General features: G+C 39.8%; 1 protein-coding gene across 14 annotated transcripts in view; it reads left to right on the top strand.

The window, feature by feature from the left end:
* Nucleotides 1–27,091, top strand: part of BTRC (beta-transducin repeat containing E3 ubiquitin protein ligase) — a 123,715-nt gene that overhangs the window by 8,974 nt on the left and 87,650 nt on the right. For 7 of the 14 annotated variants that reach the window (XR_015706438.1, XR_015706437.1, XR_015706439.1 and 4 more), the window contains exons 2-3: nucleotides 7,900–7,968; nucleotides 19,295–19,402. The exons of 3 other annotated variants lie outside the window; for them this stretch is intronic. Coding sequence is in view for 8 of the 11 variants with exons in the window: in XM_087765335.1 (XP_087621461.1) it covers nucleotides 7,900–7,968; nucleotides 19,295–19,402 (177 nt within the window). In the remaining 3 variants the exon portion in view is untranslated. The remainder of the gene's footprint in view (nucleotides 1–7,899; nucleotides 7,969–19,294; nucleotides 19,403–27,091) is intronic. 4 more of the 14 variants (XM_087765338.1, XM_009464999.2, XM_087765340.1 and 1 more) reach the window with 2 other exon arrangements.

The following is a 27,091-nucleotide window of genomic DNA, read 5'->3' as shown; positions in this document are numbered from 1 at the left end:
TGGGATGACTCCAGTGAAGTGTGTTGCTCTTGTACTTTGTCACAGCTGTTGTTTATAAACAAGCACAAATGTCCTGAAAGTTTTTTACTGACAAGAAGATATTCCTATATATGTGTATCCAACTGATCTTAAAGTAAGACTTTATGCAGAGGCAAAAGAGTCAGAGCCCATTAGTGAGATAAAACATCTCCACATGGGATTGGAACAGGTCTTATGGAGCATGGGTTCAAGTCCGATATTGGCAGACAGCATAGTGCCTAGTCCCTTTTGCAAGCTACTCAAAGCACTTCTTAAGTGGGTAGAATTTTCTTTGCTATGCCATTGTAGAGCTCTTCCAAATTTGACTACTTTGAACGCTAGAATCCTCATTCTTATTTTCCAGTTTAGCTTCATTCATGGCTAATTTATTCTCATTTGTTCTTGTGCCAATGTTGTCCTTGAGCTTAAACAGCTCTTCTTGCTCCCCTGTGTTCATCTGCATATATTGGTGGAGAGCAATCGTATTCTCCTCTGAGCTGGATCTGCTCAGGCTAAACAAGTTGGTTTTTTTTTTTCTCTCCATCGTAAGACATTTCCTATAAATCCTGATGATCTTAGCAGACCGTTTTAAACAGCTGCAGAATTTGATTAATCTACCTAGAACACGAGTGACCAGAGCTATACAGAATATTCCAGGAAAAAGTTTTATTTGATCCTTGTACAAAAGCAGTAATCCTAATTTCTCTCTTCTGGGAATTTTTCACTTTATACAATATCCTGTAGTAGTATTTGCCATCTTCATGGCAGCATCTTATTGGTGAACCATCGTTATCTAACGAGTAACATATCCTAGGGCCTCTTCCCCTTTTCTCAGTTACTGAATCCCTAGTTTATAATGAAAATAATGTTACTTTTTAATTTCTGTACATCTTGTGTTGGTTCTGTTACCCAGGTCTTCAAGATGCTGTGTCCTGTGTATTTATGATGTCTCTTAAATTTGTCTTCAGTCATTTTCATTAGCACATTGGTAATTCTTGGGGTTTTTTTTAGCTATTAGTGAGAATATTTTAACATTAATTTCAAGATTAATAATGGATTTCAACAAGGATCAGTCTCTGTAGAGCTTGGTGGTTCCCTTTTCAAAATAACCTGTGATCCTCTACCCTTTTTAGTTTCTTATCCTCCTTACAACTCTGGTATTAATCCTAATCCTCTCCATTTTAACTAGTAACTTCCTACATGTCATCTATCAAATGCTTAACTACTTCTAATTTGTCTGGACTTCAGTGATCTTCTTAAAGAAGAAGATTGGGTTAGTCTAGCACTAATTCTAATTTGTTCTAAATTGGGAGTAGATTTACTTAGGCCTCACATGGTGACTGCTTTATTTTGGCAATAGTTATCAGTACTCGGTCTCAGTAGATTTCCTTTCTTGAGAGACAGGACATACTGTTTGTTTGTGTTTTGGTTTTTTTGCTTTTTTAAAGGTTGGCCAGTCAGTTCTGCAGCATTTTAGACTCAATCTGGTTAGTCTTCTTACAGATACTTGTTCTGCATGGGGATGCTGCCGGAGGCTGCCCGATAGGTATCTTCAGCTGCTTCTATTGCCCCCGCTTCATTCTTGCATCATAGTCCTCCGAGACAGCAGGCTGCTTTGGTACTTCTTGTTTTAAGGAGGGGTTTCCTCTAGTTAAGCCAAGCAAATGAACGTTTACATCTTGTGCCAGTCTCAAGGAGTTGAGAACTGTCGTAGAGCTGAACAGGGCATTTAGATCAGGAAAGGAAATTTAATATATCTTGATAAGTACTCGGGGCAATTAGTTATGGATTCCGAGTTACTTATGGGTGAATAGCTCCCACATTGTAATTGTAGCACAGTGCTTTGTGAGGGAAATTAATTGGGATAGAATGGCCATTCTGCAAAACCGAAGTTTTTTGGTTACTTTATTGAAGAGGAAAATGTTCGGCTTGAGTGCTGGATTCTGCTCAGAAGACAAGAGCTCACTAGCTAAACAGAAAATGTTGTGGTTGAGTACTGGAGTCTGCTCTTGAAAGCATTTCCCTTTCTTTAGAAAAAAAAAAAGGTATTTCTCTTATAAATTTGTCTGCTTAATGTGTGAACTGCAGATTTCCTACCAGGATAGTTGGCACAGACCTCTAGCCCATCTTTTCTGCTTGCTTTTTTGTCCGCTACCTAAAATTCAGCAGGAGATCAGGAAGGTGAAAGTTAGCACTGTGGATTCTTTTGCTGATTACGGAGATTGTAGTTTTCCAGACTTCTTAATTTTATTCACCTTGGCTGTGTTTTTTTTCTCAAGTACAGAATTTTCTATTCCTGATGCTCTGAGTCTCAGTGAAAAATTAGAATCCAGGTGAGCTTTCTGACTTTTCTATGGACTTAGGAAAAAGATACAAGATACTTAAAAGACATCAACTTCATTTTACTGATCTCTAGGCAAGCTTCCAGCTTTTGTTTTATACATAATGCTTGCACTGTGGATGCCACTGTTCTTGTTGGATACTTACCTGGCACAAGTTCAGACAGTACCATGAGAAACGTAGCTTCTCTTCACCTCAGATCTTGCAGTCTTGAAGGAGGCTGAACACAGGACTTGAATTTCAGACTTAAAATGTCAAGTGGTTGTGAAATTGAGCATGTTTTTACTTAGGGGCACGAAGAGGATCTCTGCTATAGTAAGCATGTTCACAGAGCTTGCTGTTACTTTGTCCAAAGATTAATGGAGTGCTGTCACACATCTCCGTTTGGTTTTGAATACTCTAGCTTAGTATTCTTGTGAGCCCTTAAGAAGGTATCCAGGTGTTTCGTGTTACAAAAGTAGTTTTCCTGGTAGCTGCTGCTCTTGCAGATATAAAAACCTGTGCCTTTTTATCTGTCAAGGAATATAAATAGATATTCTCCAGTGGGAGTTGTTTTGGAGCAGATCCTGGTCAACATGCTCCAAACAAATTCACTGAAGAACTAGAGGAGCCATGTTCACCACATGTGGTGAATGCATTACATTTGCAGGCAGCGTCAGAGCCTACTGCTCGAGAGCGCCACGTCCTTCTGAAGGAGTTTGTATCAGACTGTGAGATCTGACAGTCAACTGACTCAGTGTTCGTTCATTCTTTCTACAAAATCTCACAAAGAGCACACTTACATATTGTCGGATTATGGTTTTAGAATCAGAGAGCTCATGGTTTTCTCTCCTAATAATAATGAAAGATTCTGAAATCCTGTCTTTGGTTTTGTTGAATTAGAGTCCACAGATCTAACTGTGCTTTATTTTGAGTACTGTTTTGGACAGTGGAGTAAGGTATCTGTTTGGGCCATGAAGTTGTATATTTTGTAGTAGGAATTTAGTTTATTGCTGTAATGCGTACAAACTCATTAACAAGTTCTAGTCCACAGGGGATATTTTCCTTTGCTGTGGAAGTCATCTCAGCCGGACAATCTTCGGTGCAACTGGCCATGCCCTCCCATGTCAGTGACTGACAGATCTATTTCTGCCTTTGTAGCCGAGAGCCTGTTAGTTAATGGAGTCATGAATATTGTTATTCAGAGGCAACCTTCAGAGTATTAAAATGCATTATTCCTATTCTTCACTTGATATTTATCAAACGAGGTGTTATATCTAATGAATGCAATGTTATCATCAAATAAATACTGTGTGTAGATCATAACTTAAAAGGAATGAAAATATAAGTAGCTTCACTGTTGCTTTGCAGTGACAGAGAGAGATGGGTTTAGCTTGCCTGTTTAAATCGTATGTGATGGAAACCCAGAGTGAATGTCCTCTCTGAGGGAAAAGGAAGCATTATGGGTTAGACGATCAGATTCATAAGATCCTTAGTACCTATGTATTTCATACAAGTCTCAACTTTCCCCCCTTCCATTTCTTCTTATGTGGAAACAGATGAAATGGAGAAGCAGCAGTACTGCCTTGCAAGTACCATAGTAGGTTTCCTTTTATAATTATCACTCTTGACATATTTATCCTTTCTTATGGAAGTGAAGATGCAGATATTTAAGAACCCTTCTTGCACAAAAAAGCCCAATTTCCGCTCAGTACTTAATTAGCACTTGTTTATGACACGGCATCTGATTTGATTTTCAAAACAAATTGCACAGTAAAGAGGCTGATATTTAAACTGTATAGTAACCACAGCTCCAGCTGTGACTTAAATATTGTAAGCCTTCAGGGGTTGTGTTTAGGCTTAGAAAATAGGAACTCAGGCCTGTAATTAAATGTCCTCTAAAAATCAGCCTTTGTAGGGAAGGGAAGAGGGTACCACTGAATTTTAAATTACTGACTTGTTCTCAGAAATCATTCTGTTGTTCTGGGCCTTGCTAGGGACTGCAGGAATCAAATGGATTAAAAATGGAAGATTTTTAGATTACTAAAGGAAAAAAGTCAGGGGTTGCAGAAAAAAACATGAGCTAAGCAAGCTATTCTGGCCCATGGGTTTATAGACAATTGCAATATATATAATAATATAATTTAATATATGAGTAATATATAGATAAGTTCTGTGGCCACCAAAAAGGCTAAAGAGAAAGCAGGCATTTCATACAAGGTAAAATTGCATTTCAGAACTGTGAATAAGTCTGATGGTTATAGTATAAGCCATCTGCGGTGATGGAAGGCTCATTTTTAAAACAAGTCTTCAATAATAAATGTGAATGTCTTGGAAGAGGAAGTTGTCAGGGTTGTATTACAAATTAGTCACTCACCTAGATAAAAATGTGAAATATTCACAAAATAGTATGATGAAATGAGTGGTTAGAGTGCTTTCAGAGTTACTTTTTGAGGTGGCTATTGAAAGAGAGAGGAAAATTGCCCCAGCAGTCTGACTTCTAGTCATGGAAAATGCTGGAGCAGATGCTAAGGGAAAATACTACGCTTATGAATTATATTGAACCATGAGCATAAACGGTGTGTGCTCATGAAAAGACAAAAATGAGTAGATCTTGCTGGGCAATTAATTGTATTGCTGATAGAATTGCCTTGAACAGATCATAATCATGGAGGATTTTAGTGATGATTAATAAAATAGTACAGCTTTCAAACAAGGCAGTTGCCTGTGTCCCAGACCTTTTAAAGGCTGGGGGAAGAGGGGCAATTTTATTTGATTTTTTTTTTTTTTAGGTTACCAAGCATGTGTGAGTTCCTCTTCTGTAATTTCAAACACTGAAATTTGGAAAGTTTTAATCAGATGTACTTATTTAATTGCTTGTCTTTGCTGAAGGAGACATTCCTGGGGGTCATTCATAGTGTGCCTAGGAGAACCACAGAAATTTCAGATTTAGGAGACTGGTTGTAAAAGTTTAGCCAGTGGTGAGTCTGTGTGTGTTAAATGCTTGTGAGAGCTCCAGAGATTTTAATTAAATTATGCTTCTCTATCAGTGCTTGCAGTTGATATGAATCGGTACTCACTTGTGTGACTATCCCGCTTTAATGGTACAAGCAGCAGTACGAGGGTAATGACAATGACATATCTTGTACTGGTAAAATTTGCTTCTCTTCTATATAGTTTATTTTCCTCTTAGATGAGGGTAGGCTTGTCAAATGTAGAGGAGACGTACTTCACTGAGGGGATTTTGCAGGTATGGTGCTAGGGGATGGGTGATGGGTTTTAGTTTTTCCTATTTGTATGTTTAACTTGTCAGCATTGAAAAATAAATCAAGCTTACAGTAGCTGCTAATCTGCCGAAAATCCTTATTACTTTTATTGCTAATACTCAAGGAACTTTATTTTGAAGTTGCAAAGAACTTGTGTTGGTAAGAGTTGCCTAAATAGAAATACAGTGTTATCTTTGATATGGGAAACACTTCTGCATGAGAGCGATCCTGTTGGTGGCAATAGATCTATTAGTACACTTACATATTTGCAGGACCAGGGTCTTCAAATTAAATGATTTAAATCAGTGTCGTAAATCAATTACTTAAACTACTCTGGACTGATGGGCTTTACAAACGTTAATCAGCCTGCAGGTCCTAAGAGAAAGCTTCACTGTTATCCTTTAATTTGTAGGTTAGGTGACAGAAACAGAAAGAAATGAAGTCATTTTTCACAGATTTGTTGTGTGAACCTGGGCAGATCCGAGACTGGTATTCAGGTCTCTTTACTCCTGACACTGTGATTTCAAAAGGTCGTTATTTCTGCTTGTTTATGAAGGCTCTTTTTTTTTTCCTTGATAGGTATACTGAGCTGTGCTACTTTGAAAAAGCAACTGAAACACTTGAGCCGGTAGTAAAATGTAGGTTTCTGTAGTGTTTTTGCTAGATACGTAGCACTTCATATAGTTTCTTCCATTTTCAAAGCACATAGAAATGTCAGCAGTTCCTCTCAGCAAACCTGTGAGGTGGGTTAAATGAGTGTTGTCCTCATTTTACAGTAGTAGAGGGACTAACCACCCATGAAGTTAGTGCTGAAGTAAGGATTAGGTCTTGGAGCATGATGCTTCTAGCTGTGTGAGAAGTCCCCTAAAACATAGTTTGTTAATGTGTTAAGCATTGCAAGTCCAAACTCAGCAGGTGAATGCAGTAACCAGATATACATGACTTTAATTTATCAGCACAATGGTGGTTATTAAAATTCATGTTTAACTGAGATTACTGGCTAGGACACCAGGGCATAATCTTACTACTGCTTTGAAAGATTTAGGAGGATTTCAATTCAAACTGGAGAGAAGCAAAAATAACTAATGTTCAAAGTATATTGTAAAATCCTGTATGTGTACTTCTCTTTAGAGGCAACATTTTAGTCTGTTCTAGTTCTTGTTTTAATTTCAAATTCCAAGGCTGGTGTCCCTCCCCGCCATAGCTGTGAAGGTTCGTCATTCAGTGGTGACATGTTTTTCTTCTCCAACCAATTGTATTTTTTTAGCGTTACAAGTACCAAGGTGGACACAGATTGTACAAACTAAATATTGTGCTGACACAAGAACAAATGGGGATAAACTCACCTTGAACAGAGCCATTCTGAAAATGAGAAAGATGTTTCCAGCCTTCCAGAAGGAGTGGTAGGGGTGCACAGCTGCTGGTTTGGAGGGGAAATACAGTGAATTAAGAAAAGATCTCTGGACTTGGTGTCTGTGGATATCCCGTCTGGTCCTGTTACTTAGATGTGGTTTTGATTTCTAAGCATCTCCTTTTTTGGGAGGGAGGGGGAACAGTTGAATCCACTTGATTGTGAGAATATTTTCAAACTGCAAATGAATGTCGTGACAGGCAGTGTTTCATTTTTTTGTTGCATACTCTTTTCTAGCTGTAAGTTATGCTATATATGTTTTGTGCTTCCAGAGCAACGGGATGTCTCGTCTTTTTGTGAACCCAATAAAGCATGAAAACAATAAATGGGGAGGAGATTATATTTGTCTTATCATTTTGAGGCATAATTTATGTCTGTGTGTGAGTATAGTTTCTTGTTACCCCGGTATTAAGGCTGCACCTCTTCAGGGATTTTCGTTAATCTTTTCATGTTGTCCAATGTCTGGTCTGACCGTGTTGAGGATGATGACTGTAAAAACACTCTCATAGCTTGACTGCTGCTGTTTTGACACCATTTAGCTTTATGTAGTGGTGAAAGCATTAATGACCATTAGTCTCTGCTACTGCACCCACCACAGAGGCTGTGCATATCCGAGTGGATTTGTGTGGAAATTTTAAATAAATACCTATATATACTGAGTTGAAATGTGAAATGGTGGAAATCATAAAAATGGTGGTGGCTGTATTAGAAAAGGGGTCTTAAGGCAGCTGATATCAGAAGAGTAAACAAGAACTGATTTGGGGACTAAACCTTCATACGTGGCTTAAAAAAATCTGCATTGTTTAAAGTGCTCCAGAATTTAGACTTAGGTTAGCTAGGTCCCAGTGTAAAAGGAGGTCTCTCTTTATGTCTATTCTCTCCTAGCCCCGAATACACATGCCAAAAGATGGATTCCAGCTTATATCTTCTGGATACCAAGCATGGCTAAAGCAGGTTGGACTGTATTATTGTTATTCATCTCATGTGAGGGACCGTGTTGGACACCTGTGCTTGTCTCATTAGTGAAATACATAAATGAGGGTGTAATGAAGTTACGGTGCCATGTTAGCTGATACCCCTCATAGCCATCACTGTTTTGTGTTTATGCATGCTGTGTTTGTATAACATTTTCTCACCAGTCTTATGAATGTGCACTTCCTGTAAATAAAAGTTCAAAATGCAGTCACCTGAAAGTGAAAAGGGTCAGAGTCTGAAAAGAAATCTGCAACAACAGCTCGAATTACAGAATTAAAATGGGCCTTCAAACACAAAGCTGCATGGTGGTGGTGCTGGTAATAATGGGGAGGCCACTGGGTTAAAACTCAAGAGAATTGCATCTAGCGTCTAATTCAGAGCTGCCTGGGTGAAACAAGTATGGACACTTACTCACATCACATAACAATTGTGCAGTTTGACACAATCTGACACTGTGGGGAGTCCCCACTCGGAAGTGGCCTAGTGCTATATTACTCTGGCTGTTATTAAAGGCCAGGCTTTAGATGTCTCAGCAGTCTGCCTCTAGCAATTGCTGTCAGCTTTTCACTTTTGTGAGTGAAAAATCCCCCTTCAGAAAAAATAGCTTAATTTACAAATTGCCTGTACAAATCTCTTCTCTCATGAAGATACATGTATGATGAATCCTGCGTCCTTGAGACTATGTGGCTTAAAGTTGCTGTTTTTGTAGAAAGCCAGAATGATTGTGTTGTTATGGCAACAAAAACTGGAAATATGAAAACGGCACAGATAAGCTGCATCCTGTTGTCGTGGCAACTGGAGTTGTGAAATGATGAAACATGGTGGTGAAGGGATCTATGGTACTGTAATCCCAACAGAAACAAAGAGCCAAGTCACTTGAGGGGAGTGGGAGAGAATTAAAAACTACAGCAGCAAACCCCCTTAAAACAGAAGAGTTTCATTGCAGGTGCTAACAGGATGGCTTTGATTCTCTCCTGTCTTGTCTCAGTACCTTACAAGTAGTAAGTAGTAACTTGTTTGTGGAAGTTGCTTGCTGCTGTCAGCTTACACTGCCTTTGGTGCAACTGAGAAGAGCTTGAACACCTAAGAGAAGATGGCCATTGAGTCCTGTATTACATTTGCAAACCATTTCTTTGGATGAGCGATGTGTTGCAAAGGTGAAGCGTACTTTGGAGCTTCTCTCCATTTCTCTCTCTCTCTCTCTCCAAGTCCATGCTAGTGAAGGTCAGCTGGGACATTGAAGCTGATGTTTTCTTGATTTAAACTTTGCTGAGCTGGAGGCAAGGTGTCTCAGAGGAATCTCAGCTCTGCAATTATCGTCTCACAGAGCTCAAGTTTGTTGACCTATGGGGCATGGCATCAGTTTCTGTTTCTGATGTGGTAGGCTGGGAGAACAATAGGAAGAGGATTGTGTGGCTGTTTTACTTCTGAGGCAAACAGACCTGCATCTGTTCTTGCTATGTTATATTACCAATGCTCTGATAGAGGTGGGATATATGCTTTTTTGACTCTGAAAAATACTGAGGGGAAAAAAACCCAAAATGCTCAGTTAGTGAATTTTCCAAGGAGACTTTCACATTAGACAAACTCACATAGTAGAACTTACACTGTTTAAAAAATATTTTTCCGTGTGGCTGCTTTCCTTTTGATTTTTAGTTTACTGTTATTGGTTCTAAAGTCTTTATCTTAAATCTTCTTACTCTTCCTTGATCCAAGGAAAAGTTATAAACCTGAGCTTGTGTCATCAGCAGATGCTGTCATGGAAATAGCTTTGCTCTTCCAGTCTCAGTGCTGTGATTTCATCACAGGAAATATATGGGTAAGGGAGTTGATATAAAGCATGGAAACTTTTGGTCAGAAGAAAGAGCTCTTATGAGAAGCAGAGTTTTTTTGAGATGAGACTGATTTGGTGTAGGATATATACCAAAGGTCCTACCTGTAGGATTCTTTAAAACCATATATTGGAAAGAAAGCCACTTTTGATGTATTTAAAAGCAGTAATCTACATATGCATCCAGATGGAGTGGTATCTGTGCATCAGGTTTATCTTCCTGGTGTCTGTGTTTTTAACAGGAACCTAACGTAATGATTTTTTTTCTTTTTTCCTCAGCATAGCTGAGTATTGATCTGCTGCCTGGCTTATACAGAATGTGAGAAGTATCCCAGTAACACATTGTATTAATGTGGGCTAAAAGCAGTTTATATTACAGATGAGGTGGAGGAAGATGGAGTTCTGCAAGACTGGACACATACTATAAATATCCATAAAACTGACAATTTTATCTAAAAACAGTGCTGGCTGGATTTGTGTATTTTCAGCCTACTTAAACTGGAGATAATAGTTGAACACTACCTGAGCATGGGTCGCCCACACTGATGCTGTTACCCTCTGCCCTTTAATGGCAGGTTTTTATATTTAATGTTGCTGTGCTGCAGTGGAGAGCTGTATTGTGTTCCTATGTGGGCTAGAGGAAATACAATACCAATGGCCAGAAATAGGTGTTGCTTTAAGAATAGCATTTTAAGTAACCTACAAAGCTCTCTTTAGCTGTTTCCTGTGAGTTTATCTTTTACAAAAAGGCAAACATCTACAGTTAATTTATTCAGCCTTGATCTTCATTTAAGCCTTTCTTTGAATGGCAGCGTTGTGCTGCTCGCAGTCTGTAACATCCCATCACCTAGGTGTTGACCCTTTGAAGACAAGCTGCAATTGACTTCTGAGGGGAGGAAGGGGGGGAATGTTTGTATATGAATATGATCAATAGACATGACATTCCAATTCCTATATTATATTGACACCATCTACGATTTAAGCCAAGCTGTGAAATTGGGCAAATTGAGCTCTTAATTAGCTGAAACACTTACAAAACATTATTTTGATTACATAAATGGGGGAGTTAAAAGTATCATTTTAGGTGGCTTGTGAAACATGGTAATTCGGAGTTGAAGCTAATCCCTCCCCTTCGCATACCATTGTGAGCAAGTATGCATCACATAGGATATGTAATATAACGCACTCATCTGAGCCTTTCTGCCTCCCACTGTCTTTTGGAGTAGAATTTTTAGAGCCAAGTTATAGACCTGTAAATATGTTTTATGCTGGAAATTCTTGGTGCTACCTTAACTAGATTGGTACCAGCAAAGGCCAGTGTAATCAAAACAGAGCACTTCAGATATTAATGGTCTGCACTTCAGTCAAGTCAGCTGGAAAAGAGAGTGTAAAAACCAGGACTGTGGTGAAAACAGGATTCTTCCACTAGAATTGCGCTTTCCTAGGAGAAAAGTGCAACGACTCTGGAAACATTTTGATTTTGTAATTTTGTCATTTAGCATCTCCCCCTTAACTTCTAAAACATGTATTCTATTTTCAGTGGATCCATATGCTTTTTAAAATTCAGATACTAATTCCTTGGGTGGAAAGTAGAAATAAGCTTTCTTTCTGCCGTTCATTATTAATACTTGGCACTCATATAGTACTTTGAGAATGCAAAGTGCTATGCAGGCGTATCAGTTATCCTTGAAACACTTTTGTGTGCTAGGTGCATAACATAACAATAATTCTGACAGATTTTATGGAAATAAATAAAACTAGAGATGAGGGAAAATGTAATGAAACCTCCATTTAATCTTTCCACCAATGTAGGTTTGTTCTCTGCAGTTTGTGTGATGGAAATCTAGACCGAAGTTGTAGAAGTGTCCCAAGCTGAAGAGGTTTCAACCCATTTCTTAGAGTAGGGTTGGGTATTTTTTTAAAGCCTTATAGTTGTTCAGGTTCGGTGATGGTTAGGCAGTTGGTGTATTGCTCTTTCTGTCTTTTATAATAAAAGGTGATGATTCACCATTCTCTTCTTGGCTCCCTGTTGTTTGAGTTTTTGTTGTTTATATGTCAGAGCTTCATAATTAAGGACACAGTTTCTGACACCTCTCTCAAGCAGGGCAGCTCTGTTCTCCTTGCTGTGTGGACGCAGAACTGAGATGCCGTGTTACTCTGCCCAAACTTACGCAGAATGCCTATGGCAAAAAATTAGATTTATCTGCTATGGCATAATAAGATTTTAAATTGTTTGGAATTGCTGCAAAATCAGGCTTTGGACATGATGGAGCTTAATAGCAATGGTGTTTTCTTGCTTACGAAAGAGCCTAATGCTCTTGGTCTTGTAAGATCTCAATTTTAAGCCTTCAGATAGTTTCATGCTTTAGGCTTTGGTGAGATTGCTTTTAGTAAGTTTGGGTAGGGCTTGCTTTTAACAACACCATCTTTGGTGTTGCTTAAAGAAGCACACACAAGTCTCTGCATGTTATACTCCTTAAAGAAGGGTATGGCATCTGAATTTAAAGCTCTGCAGGTGCACTGGTTTAGATTTATCAGCTTCATGGATTAAAGAGCTGTAATTATGAAAACATTAGTGTTGTCTAGTTCAGATATGATCTACACAAGTTCCCTCAAGCGCTTGGCAGTTGAGGATGTTGTACGCCTTATAGATGGGAAGTTGGCCCTTTTCTGGGGCGTGTAACTTCTGTTGATCTGAAATCCCGGAGGCTGAACTCCAGTAACCGCTCTTTGGGGAAAACATTTCTTCACAAACATTTACCTAAAAGCTGTGATTTGTTCCTCCTGGATCCAACTCAGGTAAGAAATTATTTGGATAATCTGAATATGTAAGCCCTTTTCTGTGTCCCTTATCTTTAAGAGTAGTTAGTGAACTGGAATCTCTTGTAAAAAGTTACTGTAAGCTAGGGAGTTACCAAAAGATTAGAGAAGAGTTTGCATAATATGTATGTTAAGGAAAATTTACTGAGCAATTACATGAAAAGTGGGAGGCTGAAGGAAAAGGAGTCATTTACAGCAGTTTGCACTGTGTGTGCACAGCAAAGCTTGCAGAATGTAGTAACCCCCTGAGCCATAGAGTGAAGGGGAAACCACTGCACTGAAGTCGGTGATCTGTACCGGGGTAAGACGTCCAGTAGTTCCTATGTTTGGAATCTAGGAAGAGTGTTATAATTGAACCTGGTAGTGTGTTTCAGCCTCTGGTTTGTGAGACCTAATTATTTTGAAGATAGATCCTACAGTTGTCTCAGGAACATATTCTCAGCTTTCCATAAGTGAGATATTGGGTTGCTTGATTTGCAGTTCGTGAAAATGCTTCAAGGGTCTTTAATGAGACAGCTCAGTTACTTTTGTTACAGCAAGATGGGAGCACAAACCACTTTTAATCGTCCCTATACATGCTTGTGGAAATATAACCGACGTATCTGAACACAATAGAAGCTGAGAAATTGTGAAAAGCACTGGTTATGACAGCAACTGCGTGTTGCCCTTCATGAGTCTGGTGCAGTATGTGCCCAGTTCATGGGCTAGTTGAACCCTGGGAGATCCTTCTCATGGTCACACTCTGAGGAGGACTGTAGTTGCCTCTTTATTTTATACATTCATCCTCTTAACGTGGAAACACTTTCAAGAAAAACTGCCAGTGACAAAGAAAAGAAAGTCAGAATTATCTTGTTTTAAGTGCAGGGCACAGTGGTCTGGGGTGTAAGGAGATGTAAATTCTAACTGTATGGGTTTTGGCCATTGTTTTTGGCTTAATTAAGACTTACAGGTTATAACATTTTTCTTATTTTCAAATGAAAACAGACAAAAACTTTTGGAGAAAGTTATAAAAGTATTAATTTGCTCTGAGCCATGCTAGTCTCTTTGGTATGTTCCTAATTAGGCAGGATTTTTTTTTTTAAATGGGTATTCTTGTCTCTCAGGTATATAACTGCTCCATAACTGGTAAATCTGTATTTGTATGTTAGGGTTTTTAAAGGCATATTATTTACACAATTCACTGGAATGGCTTCTTTGGCAGCTGGGTGGCTCTCTCATGTAATTACGTATTTAGTATGCCTTGTATCCACTGTTGGGATGGGGGGGGGAAGAAAAGAAAAAACCAAAGCCCCACAAAAAACTACTAAACTAAAAAAAAGTATATTCTCATTCAGTTTTTGCAGGTTTTTTTGAAGTTGTATCATATATCTTTTTCTCAGATAAGAAGCCTGTATGATCAAGTGCTACCCAAGCTGAAAAATGAAATATGTATGGCAGGATTTTTAATTGTGAAAGTGCACAAGGTGCACTGGGAATTTATTTTCTTTTTTTAATACCTATGTCATATATATTTAATCAAAGAGAACACCTCTCTGAACAGTAGAGGGAAAAATAAGTGATACCTTTTCATTTTTATGTAGATGTGAGAGGCTGAAAGGATGAAAAGTGGACCAAACAAAGGAACAAAAATCACTCTTTAGCCAGAAGTAAATTTCTGGAATTGTTATTAAGTTTCATGAGACCAACATTTATAATGTAAATAGCAGCTGCCTTATCTGATAGGTTTCGTACAATGTATTACATTCTGTGGTGACAGGAATAGTGCGCATTGGACACAATGTGAAAGTGATGTGTGTTGTATTTTTGGCGTTGGCTTAGTTAAATATGTGGCCAAAAAAGTATAAGTGGAAATGAGTGGGATTGAACAGTATTGGGGTTTGTTCTCCCATTTGTTGTGTTATATCATAAAAATAATTGTGACTATTAGGAATCCTAGTAACATCTGAGCATGTGTTTGATAAAGCATCGTAAAGGATCAAAATTCCAAAGACACATTTCCTGAGAATTAGATTTTAGAGAGCATGCAGGGAACAGGACTGGAAAAGAGACTTTCAGGGAGAATTGTACTTGCCATCCATCCCATATTCGCTTTCTAAAGTGATGAAAAAAAGAGGTGCGGAAAGATCTGTCTCTTCATATCAAGCTCAGGTCTGGTATATATAGTTTTAATACTCTTCAGAGCATCCCTTATGTTTTATCTGCTCCAGTTTGGGTGGTAGAATTTCTACCACTTCTTTTCCCTTCTTGTCCTGGTTTTTGTAATAGTTACAACTTGTGTTTCTGTTTTCCTTTGTACAACCTTGTCCAGTTCCCTGGCTTATGATCAGCTGGACCAACCAGAAAAAGCCCCATTTTTCTCAGTTTTTAAACTCTTCAGCTCTTGTCAACATGTGTCATACTCTATTTATGCTCCTTAATGAAAATATTCGGTGAACAGGATCTTAATTCCCATCTCCCAAGAGAAGTAGAAATTGTTATCGGTTTATCTTTAGAGTTCAGCTGCATAAAGCACTGGACACTGCACTAGAAGGGAAATAATTCTGAACTAGGAAAGGATTGAAGTAGATGTGGTTAGCAGCTGAAATGAGTATTATGTACAGTTGACCAAAAACCAGCCCTTGGAAAAAAAAGTGGGTTTCCTTTTTGGCTTTGCCACTAACTTGTGAAGATGTACAAAAATATGTTAGGTTGCCTGTAAATCAAAGGTGTTTTAGGCACGCAGGTTATCATAAGGTTGAGTGCAGGGTTCAGACAGGGATAATAGGTTATTACACTTTATTGTGCTAAAATGCACCACAATTAGAGACAGTCATTCTGTACTACTGTCTAATTAATTTTTCTGAAGTGTTTATAAAGAAAATATCCTTAAACTGTTGTTTGATTTTTTTGTTGTTGTTGTTCTTGTTTTAGAGTGAGTTCAGTACAGTGAGTTTGTGTTTTCACACCTGTGCACTATCGTTGTAAATTGTAGTAGTCCAAGAACTTTTGTTTTTTCCCTGTGTAGAGCCACTTAGTTTTACAGGACAAGGTGATATATTTCTGACCTGTAACACAATTTGCTAAAACTGTGTTAGTTACTCCTAGTATATTGTATTTGCTGAAGGACTAGAAGAGAATAAATTTGATAAAAAAACCCAGTCTGAAATGGTAATGTGTAATCTTGTAATGCAATAGCAAATAAAGTAAATAACCAATTTTTAGCACTGGCAAAAATTTAGCCGTTGAGTGTGTATTGAGATTTGTCTTTAGGACATCGAATAATTGGAAGAGAGGGTAGGCTATTAGAGGCAGAACATCTGATGTAGTCAAAAATGCTTTTGCAATATAGTTACAAGAATAATTGAATAGGTTAAAATGTGGCTTCCCTTCAGCTCACGGTTACTGCCCACTCAGCTCAGCCAGTGACTGGGAATGCTTCTAGCCTATTTTAATTCAAAATAAGGCAAGCCCATTTTAATCACCAGTGGAGCAGCTGGTACCAGCCTCTGTCAGAAGGAGGATGCTGGTCTTGTTTGAAACTGTATTCCCTGGATTTCTTTAGTGGGAAAATATATTCCAGAGTTCAGGGAATGGGACTTGAAAATCAGTTGGAAAAAGAAATTGTGGTTTTTGTCAAGTAATTCCCTGTCTTACGCCACTCGATGTGTATTAAAGATGCTTAGCTTTTAGAAATGAAAAGCTTTTGTGTCTCTGGGTCCGAAAGTTGTGCAGACATCCGAAGTATTAATGTAATCAGGAGTCAGGAAGGTAGAGAGACTGCTGTATCCTGGCCCAGTACTTAGCAAGCAATATCAGCATTCCCATTTGGCTGTGGTCCAAATGCTGTGCCTCTCTATCTTTCTTTTGAAGAATCAATGTCGATTGACTTGAGTTCAGGAGAGGATTTTGTCAGTCAGCTTTCAAGCAGGGAACGTTGAGGCCAGTCCCTTGTTTGTGGAGCTGACAGTACAAAAGTGAGTGTTTGACACGTGGCTGGCTCAGTGGATGGGGATAGAGGCTGTTGAGATTTTTCAGAGATCAGGCTGTAAATGAAGTTGTTCTGTTGGGTCACTCATCTGATGTACACACAAGCTGTTTCTATTGAAGCACCTGGGGCCTTTTGTTCATGCTTGTGAATAAGCCTCTTTCAGTCACCAACAGTAATTTAGCGTCTCTGCTTCCTTCAATAGGTAAAAGGCAAGTACAGGAATGACATTTTCTCCCACACTGTGCAACCTCACACGTTTGTTTAAGATAGGTAACAGAACTGTGTCAGTAATATAAATTTTGTTATATACTGGAGCAGATTCAGAAGTCACCTAAGGTGTTGGTAATTTTTTACTGCATACTTCTTAATTCTGGAATAATACTAAGCAGTGAGAGTGCATGGGTGAGTTAACGATATCCTTGTAGGTGCAGGGAGTTCTGCAGAATAGACCTCCCATGTTTTCTTTTGTTATTGTGGCAATTTTAGAGGAAGACATTTCATTACCTTGTAGGTGCCCTGGCACAATGGAGTGCCATACCTGCAGCTTGTAGTGACTCTGACTTGAGCCATAATCTCACATAAACTTTGAGGCAACATAACGTTGCCTTTCCAATGACAGGGTGGTCCTCATTTTTCCTGCCTCTGTGTCTTTCCATGCTTCGGTCAGTACAAATACTTAAAGTAACCTCTTTTATCTTGTCAATCTAATTTTAATGGCAATCAGTTCTTTGAGTTCATTATCACAGCACAAAAACTTGAGCCAGCACAAGGGATGGGAAAGCCTGAGAAGAGGGAATGAATGGTTGGGGTGAGACTTTAAGTCTGTACGCCAAAAAAAAAATTACAAAATAAACATGGGGTGATTTTTTTTTTTTTTTTTAATGTTATGAATCCTAGTAATGATAAGCAACTGATGCTTACCTGGTGAATTTGGTCTGCATCATCAGAGGTACCATGTTGTAGTTAATATCCCTTGTTACTGTGACTTTCTTGGAGAGCGGTAAACAACTTTGCTTTAAGTAAATGTATTATTAAATCAGGGACATGCTTAACCATAGATGTCCACTTCATATATAATTTTTTTTTTAAGGCTGATTGTCACAACAGCTTTTAATGGCTGAAGTGATACATATTACATTACAAAGAAAAGATTGCTGGCATTTGGAAGGTTTTTGTTTGTGCGAGTGTTTGCTTTCTGGGGGCTTAGGACGGCAGACAAGGAGGTATGGCTCAGATTTTTGTTGCTTGTTATAATACTACAGCTGTAATTTTGTTGTCTTCAGGAGGGGCATTATCTACAAATTCATGTGATGTGCAATATTATGAAGTACTCAAGTTCATGAGTTTCAGTATTTTTGTAAAGTGAAGAGTTTTTCTAAAAATGAAAATGAGGTGAGGAATTTATTTTAAGGTATCATAAACCTCTGATAAGCACATTTGTATAGGTTATGTTCCCCAGCAGTCTTTCAATACTATTTGTGGAACAGCAGTGTAAATTGCAACAAAGTACAGCAAAGAACATGGTGATAGACAGCGCTAATCTCTGTGTGGCTGTCTGCACGGTACCGGATTATGGATGTTGGTGATCACCTTTCTGCTCATTCAGGGATGGGTTACGTTGCACCTACATACTAATTTAGTGCAAGATTGTGCAAGGTTTTCTAGCCCTCTTAAGAGCAGCAAGAAACGGTGGCTCAAAAGGCAGCTGTCATTTCATACCCATTCCAGCTGCCCTTTCCACTCAGATTTCCTCCCATCCCCCCTTTAAAAAAAAGGGGGGGGGGGGGAGGACTGCAAAAAAGAAGAGTATGAGGGTTTGAAATCTCTACTATCTAATCTGTCACATCCTACAGTTTTCACAGCTATCTGCCTATTTAAAATATACTTGTTTTTTCCTGCCTTGCCAGTAATTAGACAAATGCAGCAGTGCTTATGGCATCAAAAACTCCGTAGCTGGTAAAAGCAATTGCTATCATAATGCATCCCTAAATTTAATAGTAGTGGTGTAAAATGAACAAGCAACTCTCTATATTTCAGGGGGTAATGGCTTTAACTATCAAAATGGCTAGTATTTTCCTTGATTGGCTGCTTTGGCTCCTTTTTTGTATTTGTGTTTGGAGGAACGGTATCAATTTATTATAATAATTGTATTTTATTTAACTAATAACAAGGCAAACAGAAACATGAAACTCTTATAAAGTGTCACCGAGTTCCTATTCACCTTGGATTCTCGTTTTTCCTTTTAGCCCCTTTACAGACAAACCCCAAACATACAAAACCTTTTCTTTCCCTGCCAGTATTACACTTAAAGTTACCATTTCCTTTTCTGCTTCCCTTGCAAAATTGCTTGCTTTGTGTTGTGCCTGGAGCGTGGCTGTGCATGGAGAAAGAGGTCTGATTAATCGGAAAGAAACTTTTTGTTACTGGAAAAACTCAGATATTGGTGTAGAAAATTGATGGAAAATCTACTTTTGTGATCCGTAGTGCCTTTTTCTTGCTACTTAGACATCTGTAAAGCTTCTCCCAAGGAAAAGACGCGTCAGCAGTTTGTGTTCTCTTAAAGATGTCTCGGTCTTTAAGGCCAGGTGCAGTTGTGTTGATGCCATTTGGCTAAGCCTTGAAAGTTCCTGTAATCTGTGCCATCCTGTCTCATACAGTCCCATCTCATAGTTGTCCTTTCTCTGCAGTGCTCTATGCCCAGATCTCTGTGGCTGGGCTGCTCCAGCCTGGCGGACAGCATGCCCTCGCTGCGATGCCTGTATAACCCAGGGACTGGCGCACTCCCAGCTTTCCAGGTACTTTCTGTCTCTCCCCGCTCCTCCTTTTCTCTCCATCTGTGTACGTGTGCATCTCCTTCTTTACTTCCTTGCTTGCTTTACCTCCATTTATTCTGCCTCGTGCTGTATGCCTCTCCTATGTCATTCAGATCTCCTCTGATATTTAAACCCATCTTGTGTAGATTCAGGGCAGCTCGGTACTGGGGCATTTCCATTACCTCGATGTAATATAATTATTTTGTCTAAATTGGCTTGGTACCATCATCTTTTCATTGGCTTTCAATTGTGTCAAAAATATACCACTTAATTATATTTGGCAAACAGTATCCATCACACAGTCTCCAATCTGGCTATTCATGCAGTGATTCCCCTCCTATCTAAATTTTCTGTATGCCACTTAGAGGACTGAGGGGGCGGGTTCATTGCCATAGTGATAATTGGTGCCAGCATTTGTTTACTTCAGGTTTGTTAACAGTAGTCTGGACATTTTGACTACAGAAAATTATTGCACAAGTAAGCTGTCAATCAAAAGGCAAATAAAGGAAACTTGTTTTTTCTTTGGTCTCTGAATGTGTTAGATTCAAGCTTTTCTCTGTCTTGAGAAGCTTTCTGCCGAACAGGTTTGTTCAGAGGCTTTGGGTGACCAGTGAATGTTAGAAAATGCAGCCACTCTCCTGTGGGTAGAGAGTGAGGCAGCTATTGGGTGAGCATCTAGAAACCTAGACAAGGCCCTCAGGATCATTGCAAGCATTTTACGATGGCTTGTGGATAAAACCAGGAGAGCAGCAGAGACTGGGCTGCAGAGATGCTATGTTCATGTTGGATACTCTGTCTCTGAGATGTTCTTTGTGAACCGCAGTGACTGAGGGACCTTGGGAGCATCTCTGTAGACTGCGTATTCATTGGAGCTTGTGGTATCATGAATGTTTACTTCAAGGTTTGTGCTGCTGGGTTATGCTGTGCTGACCTAACCTGTGGCAGAGAGTTTTATTCACCAGCATCTTGCAAAACCAGACATGACGAATAAGCTAGAACCCTTCTGAAATTTTCAGTCATTTTGGTGAAAGATCATTACCTGCCTCTGAAGAACAGCACGTAAAGATTATTTTGAATTTGGCTTCTTGCTCCCAGGGCTAGGAGAGTACTGTGAAAATAATCCTCGCAGTCTCAGGGGAGGCGTAAGTGTCTTGCATCATTTTGCTGCAACTCTTTTTGCTGACCCAGCAGTAGCACTGATGGACTCTGGAAGGTGTCCTGCCAGGCCTCCTTTGCTGAAGCAAGCTTTTAGAGCTTTCCATGGGGGAGGGGGAAGATGACTTTTTATTAGTCTAAGAGGACTCTGGAGACAACAGGCAGAATTTAGACTCCTACTTCTAATCCTGATTTGCATAATTTGACTAAATCGGATGGGCTTCATTTTTGGGCTTTCTGCTGCTGAATAAATCTCAGATCTCTTTAAGCTCAGGTTTTAGAGAGCCTTAGCAGTATATGGAAAGCAATTTATGAACTCAAATTGGGACTTCTTTCTTTCTACTTGAATTATTTTTGATTACTCAGAATAAGCATACATTACAAAGGGGAAGGGATATTAGCCTCTTTTAGCTCAAGATGTTCTTGCTAATGATAGATATGAGCAATAACTTTTCCGCTAATGCAGCGCATTGATATTTGGGGTCAAATGAGTCAGCTGCACAACCATTCACCGTGTACTGCCTTCTTGGGAGAGTAGCAGGACTTTGACATTTGCATTCCTGCAGATTTTGAGAGACGTTTCTATGTGTATTTAGTGACTATGGGAATTGGGGAAGTCTGCCCCACTTGCCATCTAAAATGGTAGGTATACTGGTACTCTTCACAGCACTCCAACTCCTGTGTTGAGGAATGCGTTTAGTGCCAATAGAGAGAGAAACTAAATTGCCAGCAACAGCTTCTGCAGCAATGAGTCATCCATATTTCAGTCCATTTTTTTTCAATGGGCTTTGATCCCCATTAACTTGCATGGTTTGAAGAAAACTCCGCTCTAAGAGGCATGGCTTCTGCATTTACCAGTGCAGAAGTCTACATGGGAGTGGTCTGGAGCCTGCTTGGAACTGTGATGTTACAATATTTCATCGTTCTTTAATGCTTTTTTTGGTAACGAATCTTCAGGAAAGCATTAAAGACTTTCTTGTAGCCCAGCAAATTTTCTCATATTAAGTTATTTTCTTTTTTCCGTAGCAAGCTTGAAGTAACTGGAGAAGCATATCAATGTTCTTTGCTTGTGGCAAAAGAGAAGATGCCATCTGGAAGGCTACTTAGTCACTGCTGAATTTGTCTAGTTATTTACATGCTTACCTTCAGATGCTCAGACAGAAATGTGGAAAGAGGCTCTTTTTGAATAGCTCAGTTAAAGCCCTGCTGACTCCTCATGGGAAACATTGGCAGATAGTCGATTTAGAGATGATTCTGTTAATATGTCAGATAACTTCATTTTTCTTCTTTGTGTGTTTTTATTATTGGAGACACTTGTGTGAAAACAGGATCTTCTGGTTCCTCAGCTCTGTTTGGCAATCCTCCCACAGTGGGAAAGGTTTTAAGGCAAAACCCAGGAGCAGGGGAATAAGGAGCTGGAAACAGTTCTTTTTAACATCTTTTATCTCAAAGGGCTTTGCAACTGATAGTCTATCGTGTAACTGAATTTCATAGAGATCATAGTGGAAGATGGCAGCAAATTGGAACATGAACTCCTATAAGGCGCCGTGGGAAGGAGTCAAAGCGCATATTTTAACAAGGGAAAAAGGCCAGCCCTTCCGTTTTCAGTGTCTTGGATGCCAAGTTTTACTGTACTGTTATTCTGAAAAGCAACTGAAAACTAGGTTGCATGAAGATTCTCTTAATAAAAAAAAAAAACCCTTACGCAGAGTATATTCTTTTTCCTAGAAATCCGTGCTTTGGAAGTTTCCAGATGTGCCAACAGGTGTCTGTTTTCATGACATTTTTCATTTGAAGATAATTACTTTCCCTTTTAAAATATTTTCCCTGCATGCTCACAAGGCTCAGTTTATGTTGCTTTTAATAGTCGCAGTTCTCTGAAAATTCTGATTTACAATTACACCCGTCAAGTATGCCAAGGAAACGGTTGTATTAATCCTTCCAGGTTTGCAGAAGACCATAGTATTTACTGGAATTTATTTCTGTAAGCTGTTGTATAAATGAGGAGACTTACGGAGCAATTTAAAAGTCTTGCCAAAGGTTATGTATCAGGGTAATCAGAGAGAACAGTCCAGCTCTTCCTTTTTACCGAATTGACACCCCTCACGAATATCAGTTCCAGTTTAGATTGTAAACTTTTTGGAACAAGAGTCATGCTTTTACTTCTTTGTCTGGAGCCGAGGCACCGGGGGGGATGGACTAGCTTCTGCTTGGTTTTGCAGAAGCAAGGTATGTCTTCCTTGGTCTTGGCAGCTCTGTCCCGGTCGAGGAAAGCATGGGCGTACTCTTCTAGGCAAATTGAAGTAAACAGAAGCTCACCTCAGGTTGTGCAGCATGGACATGACGTACACCGCTCCTTTCTTTGGACTGAGATCACTTTTGGAGAAGGGTGAGAGTGTGAAAGATGTAAATGGTTTGCAGTGATGGAAGCCTGTTGCACCCATGAGGAAGAGACGAACTCACTTCTCAAATGATTTTTACATCTATTTTTTTCTAATGTTTATATTTTCTTGTTAGGAAGTGGAACATTTGTTAAAGAAGCATTGTCAGTAAATTGTTAGACACGGTTGTCTCTCTAAATTTCCTTCAGCCTGTTCATGCATTTTTGACTTAAAAGTTGATATTTTATTGCTGAGAAATACAGTGTAAATGTGAGCAGCAGTACGTTATTTATGGTTATACAGAGGACTAAAGCTAAAGTCTCGGGGTGGGCAAGCTGTGCATAGTCAGAAATGCATTTGCAAGAAAAGCATTTGAAGGAAATTGTTCGGCTTTGGAGCAGGCGTTTGCTGGTGTGCGTGGTTCTGTCTCTAATTGGGGGAGAGATGGGGTGCCCCGTCAATAGGCTCCATCGGCACGGAGACATGGCCGCCCTCGACCAGGCCTGCTTTGTATTCCCCCCTCGCGCTCTCCCAGCGGCCGTGTGAAATCTGCCCGCGGGCTGTTTACGGTGCGCCTCCAAAATGGAATCATAATTTTGGTGACTAATAGCCAGAGCATGCGGCTCCAGCACCCCCCGGCTGGCGGCAGGCGCTCCCCTGCTTATGAATGTAGTTAGGTGGCCCCCAACTGTTTACAAGACAGCAGAGGTGAGATCTTTGATTGACAAGTCAGAAATGCATTAGATCATTCCCTCTGCCAGTCTCTGGTTCATGCTGTTAAAAATGTCAGCCTCTCCAAGTTTGAATGGCAGCCCGAGGGCCTCAGAAGCTTTTTCTTTTCTGAGATGGAAACACAAATTGGATGTGTGCCTGAGCGCTTCATCCTGGGCTGTAATTTCATCTTTTAGCTAAGAACCACAAGGTACATGAGCAAAGCACCCTGTAAACAATAATACTGGGGAAAAAAATAAACAAGGTCGTGTTTCTGGTACGTTGATCCACTGGTGTCCTGACCTCTATCACGTTGAACATCTCCACTCTGATTGCTGTTCCCTTTGGCATTACAATGAGAGGAGAGAGACTGACACGGGAGGCAAAGATTTAAAGTTGCAGTGTTGTTGCACATTCCTTGTATTGGCTATGAAATATTGAACTGCCACAACGTGACACCTGGTTTTTTAAGCAAAGTTTCTTGTTGGAGGTGTTCGGCAGCAGTTTCTCCTGTTTCTCCTCATCCTGCCCCCTGGCAGGAGCAGTTATAAAGGCATGAGAGGGGATACGAGGAGGACCAGAAATGAAGCCAAATTAATTGCGTAATTTTTGCACTTGACTCCAGCCCCCATCTGTGGTTCAGGCTTTTGCGAGCTTCACTGTAGGAGGACCATGAGGGTTATCCTAACCAGGGATTTTTTTTTTTTTTATAAAGTAAATGCCCAGTGACTAGAGAACAGCTTTGTTAAACATATTTAGGGTTCATCCCCCTTTAAACCTCACGGCCTCATCTGGCTCTGGCATAACCCGTGCTGTTACTGGGCGATGCTGGGAAGCCCACCCAACTCTGAGAGCCCCCGGGTCCTGCTGCAGGATCCCAGCCCTCGGGTAGCAGCAACGACGGGGGACGCTTCCCTCCTTTCAGACGGCAAAGAAATCCTTCTCCGTGGATCAATGATGGAGGTGGTTTGGGGTTTTTTTGGTAGTACATTACAATTTAGTAATTAGAAATGGGCATTTATTCTGCGCCCGTATTGATTGTCAAAAGTTGCCCGTGCTCTTAGTAGTTCTTCAGTCTGAGTATCAAGACGACGGTATCTGTCACTGAGAAATACCACCCCAGTACGCCCAGCGCGATGATGAATTTAAAGCGCATCGTAGCTAAAAGGCCTCCCCTCCTTCAGCCTCTGCGTTAATGATCTTGTGCCTATGTAATGCTCTCTTCCCGGCGCGGAGAGGGCAAGGTCTTTAGCACAGCGGCGTTAGTTTGGCTGATGAGTTCAGCACATGAAACAAAACTCATCTGAGTTTGCTTTCCTCCCCTGTTAGGAGTCAGAAGGGTGTATAAAGCCGCCGTGACAAATGGCATATGCAGCGCCACATTGAAGGCGTACAGGTATTTTTAAAGCTAGCTCCGGTTCCTCAGGATTGTGAACATCTGCTTGGAGGTATTGTAGAGCTCCACAATGCGCTAATTGAATTACTCTTTTCTGGAGTTGCAGACTGCGCTAATTGAATTAGAATCGGGCTGTGCGGGCGGGCGCTGGCGGCACCGCGCGTGCGCGGGGAGGCGGGGCGGGGCGGGGGGGGCTCGGCCATCCCGCGTACTGTGCTGCCCTCTCACGGCCCCGGCGGGAACTGCAGGGGCGGGGGGGGGCGGCGGCGGGGCCTTTCGGGAGCCCAAACAAAACTGCTGCTCCTTGTTGCTTAATGCCTTCATTTGTATTTATCTGTTCTTTTCAAACAACATTTTAGTGACTTTTCCGCGCTCTTCCGGATACTCTAAGCATTGTCTAACCTTCCTCTTCCGTGCTTTATATGAAGAAGGCATTAAGCGCACCCCGCTGCAGTCCCCTCGCGGCAATTATAAATATTTCTGCACGCCAGCATAGTCTGCTGTAAATCACTTGGCTCGGTCATCGTTTTGAATTTGGTGGCTCTATGGGCAGTGCTTCAGGGGGAGCCAGTTGCACAAGATCGGTTTTACCCATTTCTGGAGAAGCGCTAAAAAGCTAATACCGCATTAAATAATAATTTTAATTTAAAAATTAAAATATGGAATTTTACCACAAATTTAGGGAAGTCGCGAAGTACTTCATCATCCAGCATTTAAGTCAATGTTAGTCAGAATTCAGTGACTCTTGGGAAATACAACATGCAGAGGTAGTTCTGAGTAACTTTAAATGCATGCATGTATAGGAAGAACAAAATGAAATATTTCTTGTTTGAAATCAGGTATTTATGTGACCACATGCAGATTTCAGGGGGACAAACCCAAACACTTAGTGTAGAAATACAGTTGCTAAATCTTAAAATTCATAGCTTGAAGAGATACTTTACTACACTATGCCAGGTGAGGTTCTTTTTATTTCTTCTGCTACTACTTACATGGTGCATAAAAACAGTCAGATATTCTTTCCTGTATTCTTTCTTCTATAGACAACCAGATGACTCAGTTTTCCATAAAATTTCAGCCATTTCCACTCAGCCTTCTGTATGTTTGGTAGATCATTCTCATAAACCATATCAGAGATAATATGGTATTTATTTTGCTTCACTGGTAGTTCCTTAGATTTTGTTACTTTTCAAATAGATGAAAATAATTTACTAGAATGCTCTGCAAACTAAGTAAAATTAAACTATGCTTGTCAAAATATATAAACAATACGCTGTGATGCATATAAATCTTTTTTATTATGTTTGTATACTTGCCCCATGTCTGGTGATGTTAAACGGGGCTTCTAATTACCACCAAGAATTAGCAAAGTGCTGCTGTACACAGAACTTGGGAATTTTCAGTTTCATTGAAATTTGTTTATTTCAGCTGCTGTCCCCCAAAATGGAAAGCAGATTTTTTTTTTTTTTAATGTATGAAATAGTTTTGTGTTGCGTTTGGAGAATTTCCAAACAAATTTATCCATTAAATTGGTTTTGATTTTATTTACATTAGTGGTTGTTTCTCTTCAGCATTTTTATTTTTTGTGTATACATATACACACACGTATATATGTATAAAAAAGTAAAAAAAAAATAAAAATCAGGTTGTCTGCCGTCTTGGCTCCCTTTCCAAGTAGTCAAGTAGACTGCTTCTAGTAGCTGTTGCTAATGAAATATCCAAGTAACTCATTGGTCATGCCCAAATGTTTATTTGGGGTTCATGTTTAGTTCTTAAATGATTGCCAGTATAATTTGGTACCACTGTGTAATTTTCTAAATCGTGTCTGTATATAGTAGGATCAGCCATCCGCCTTCTGCCTACCTCCTACAAAAATCCTTGTGATTTATTCTCTCAAAATACAACCATATATCCAGCAAACAAAGGAAGCAACTCTTCATTCAGCCAATAAAGCTGCATACGTTTTCACTCTTTCAGGAATACGCCTTGCTTTTCTGTCGCATCTTCAGAGCAATAAACTGTGCAGCA

The sequence above is a fragment of the Nipponia nippon genome, unplaced genomic scaffold (assembly GCF_047370975.1).
Source record: "Nipponia nippon isolate SJK-2023a ecotype South Korea unplaced genomic scaffold, ASM4737097v1 scaffold_3, whole genome shotgun sequence".
Lineage (NCBI taxonomy): Eukaryota > Metazoa > Chordata > Aves > Pelecaniformes > Threskiornithidae > Nipponia > Nipponia nippon.
The sequence above is the reverse complement of the archived record's forward strand: the minus strand, read 5'-3'. Positions and strand labels throughout refer to the sequence as shown.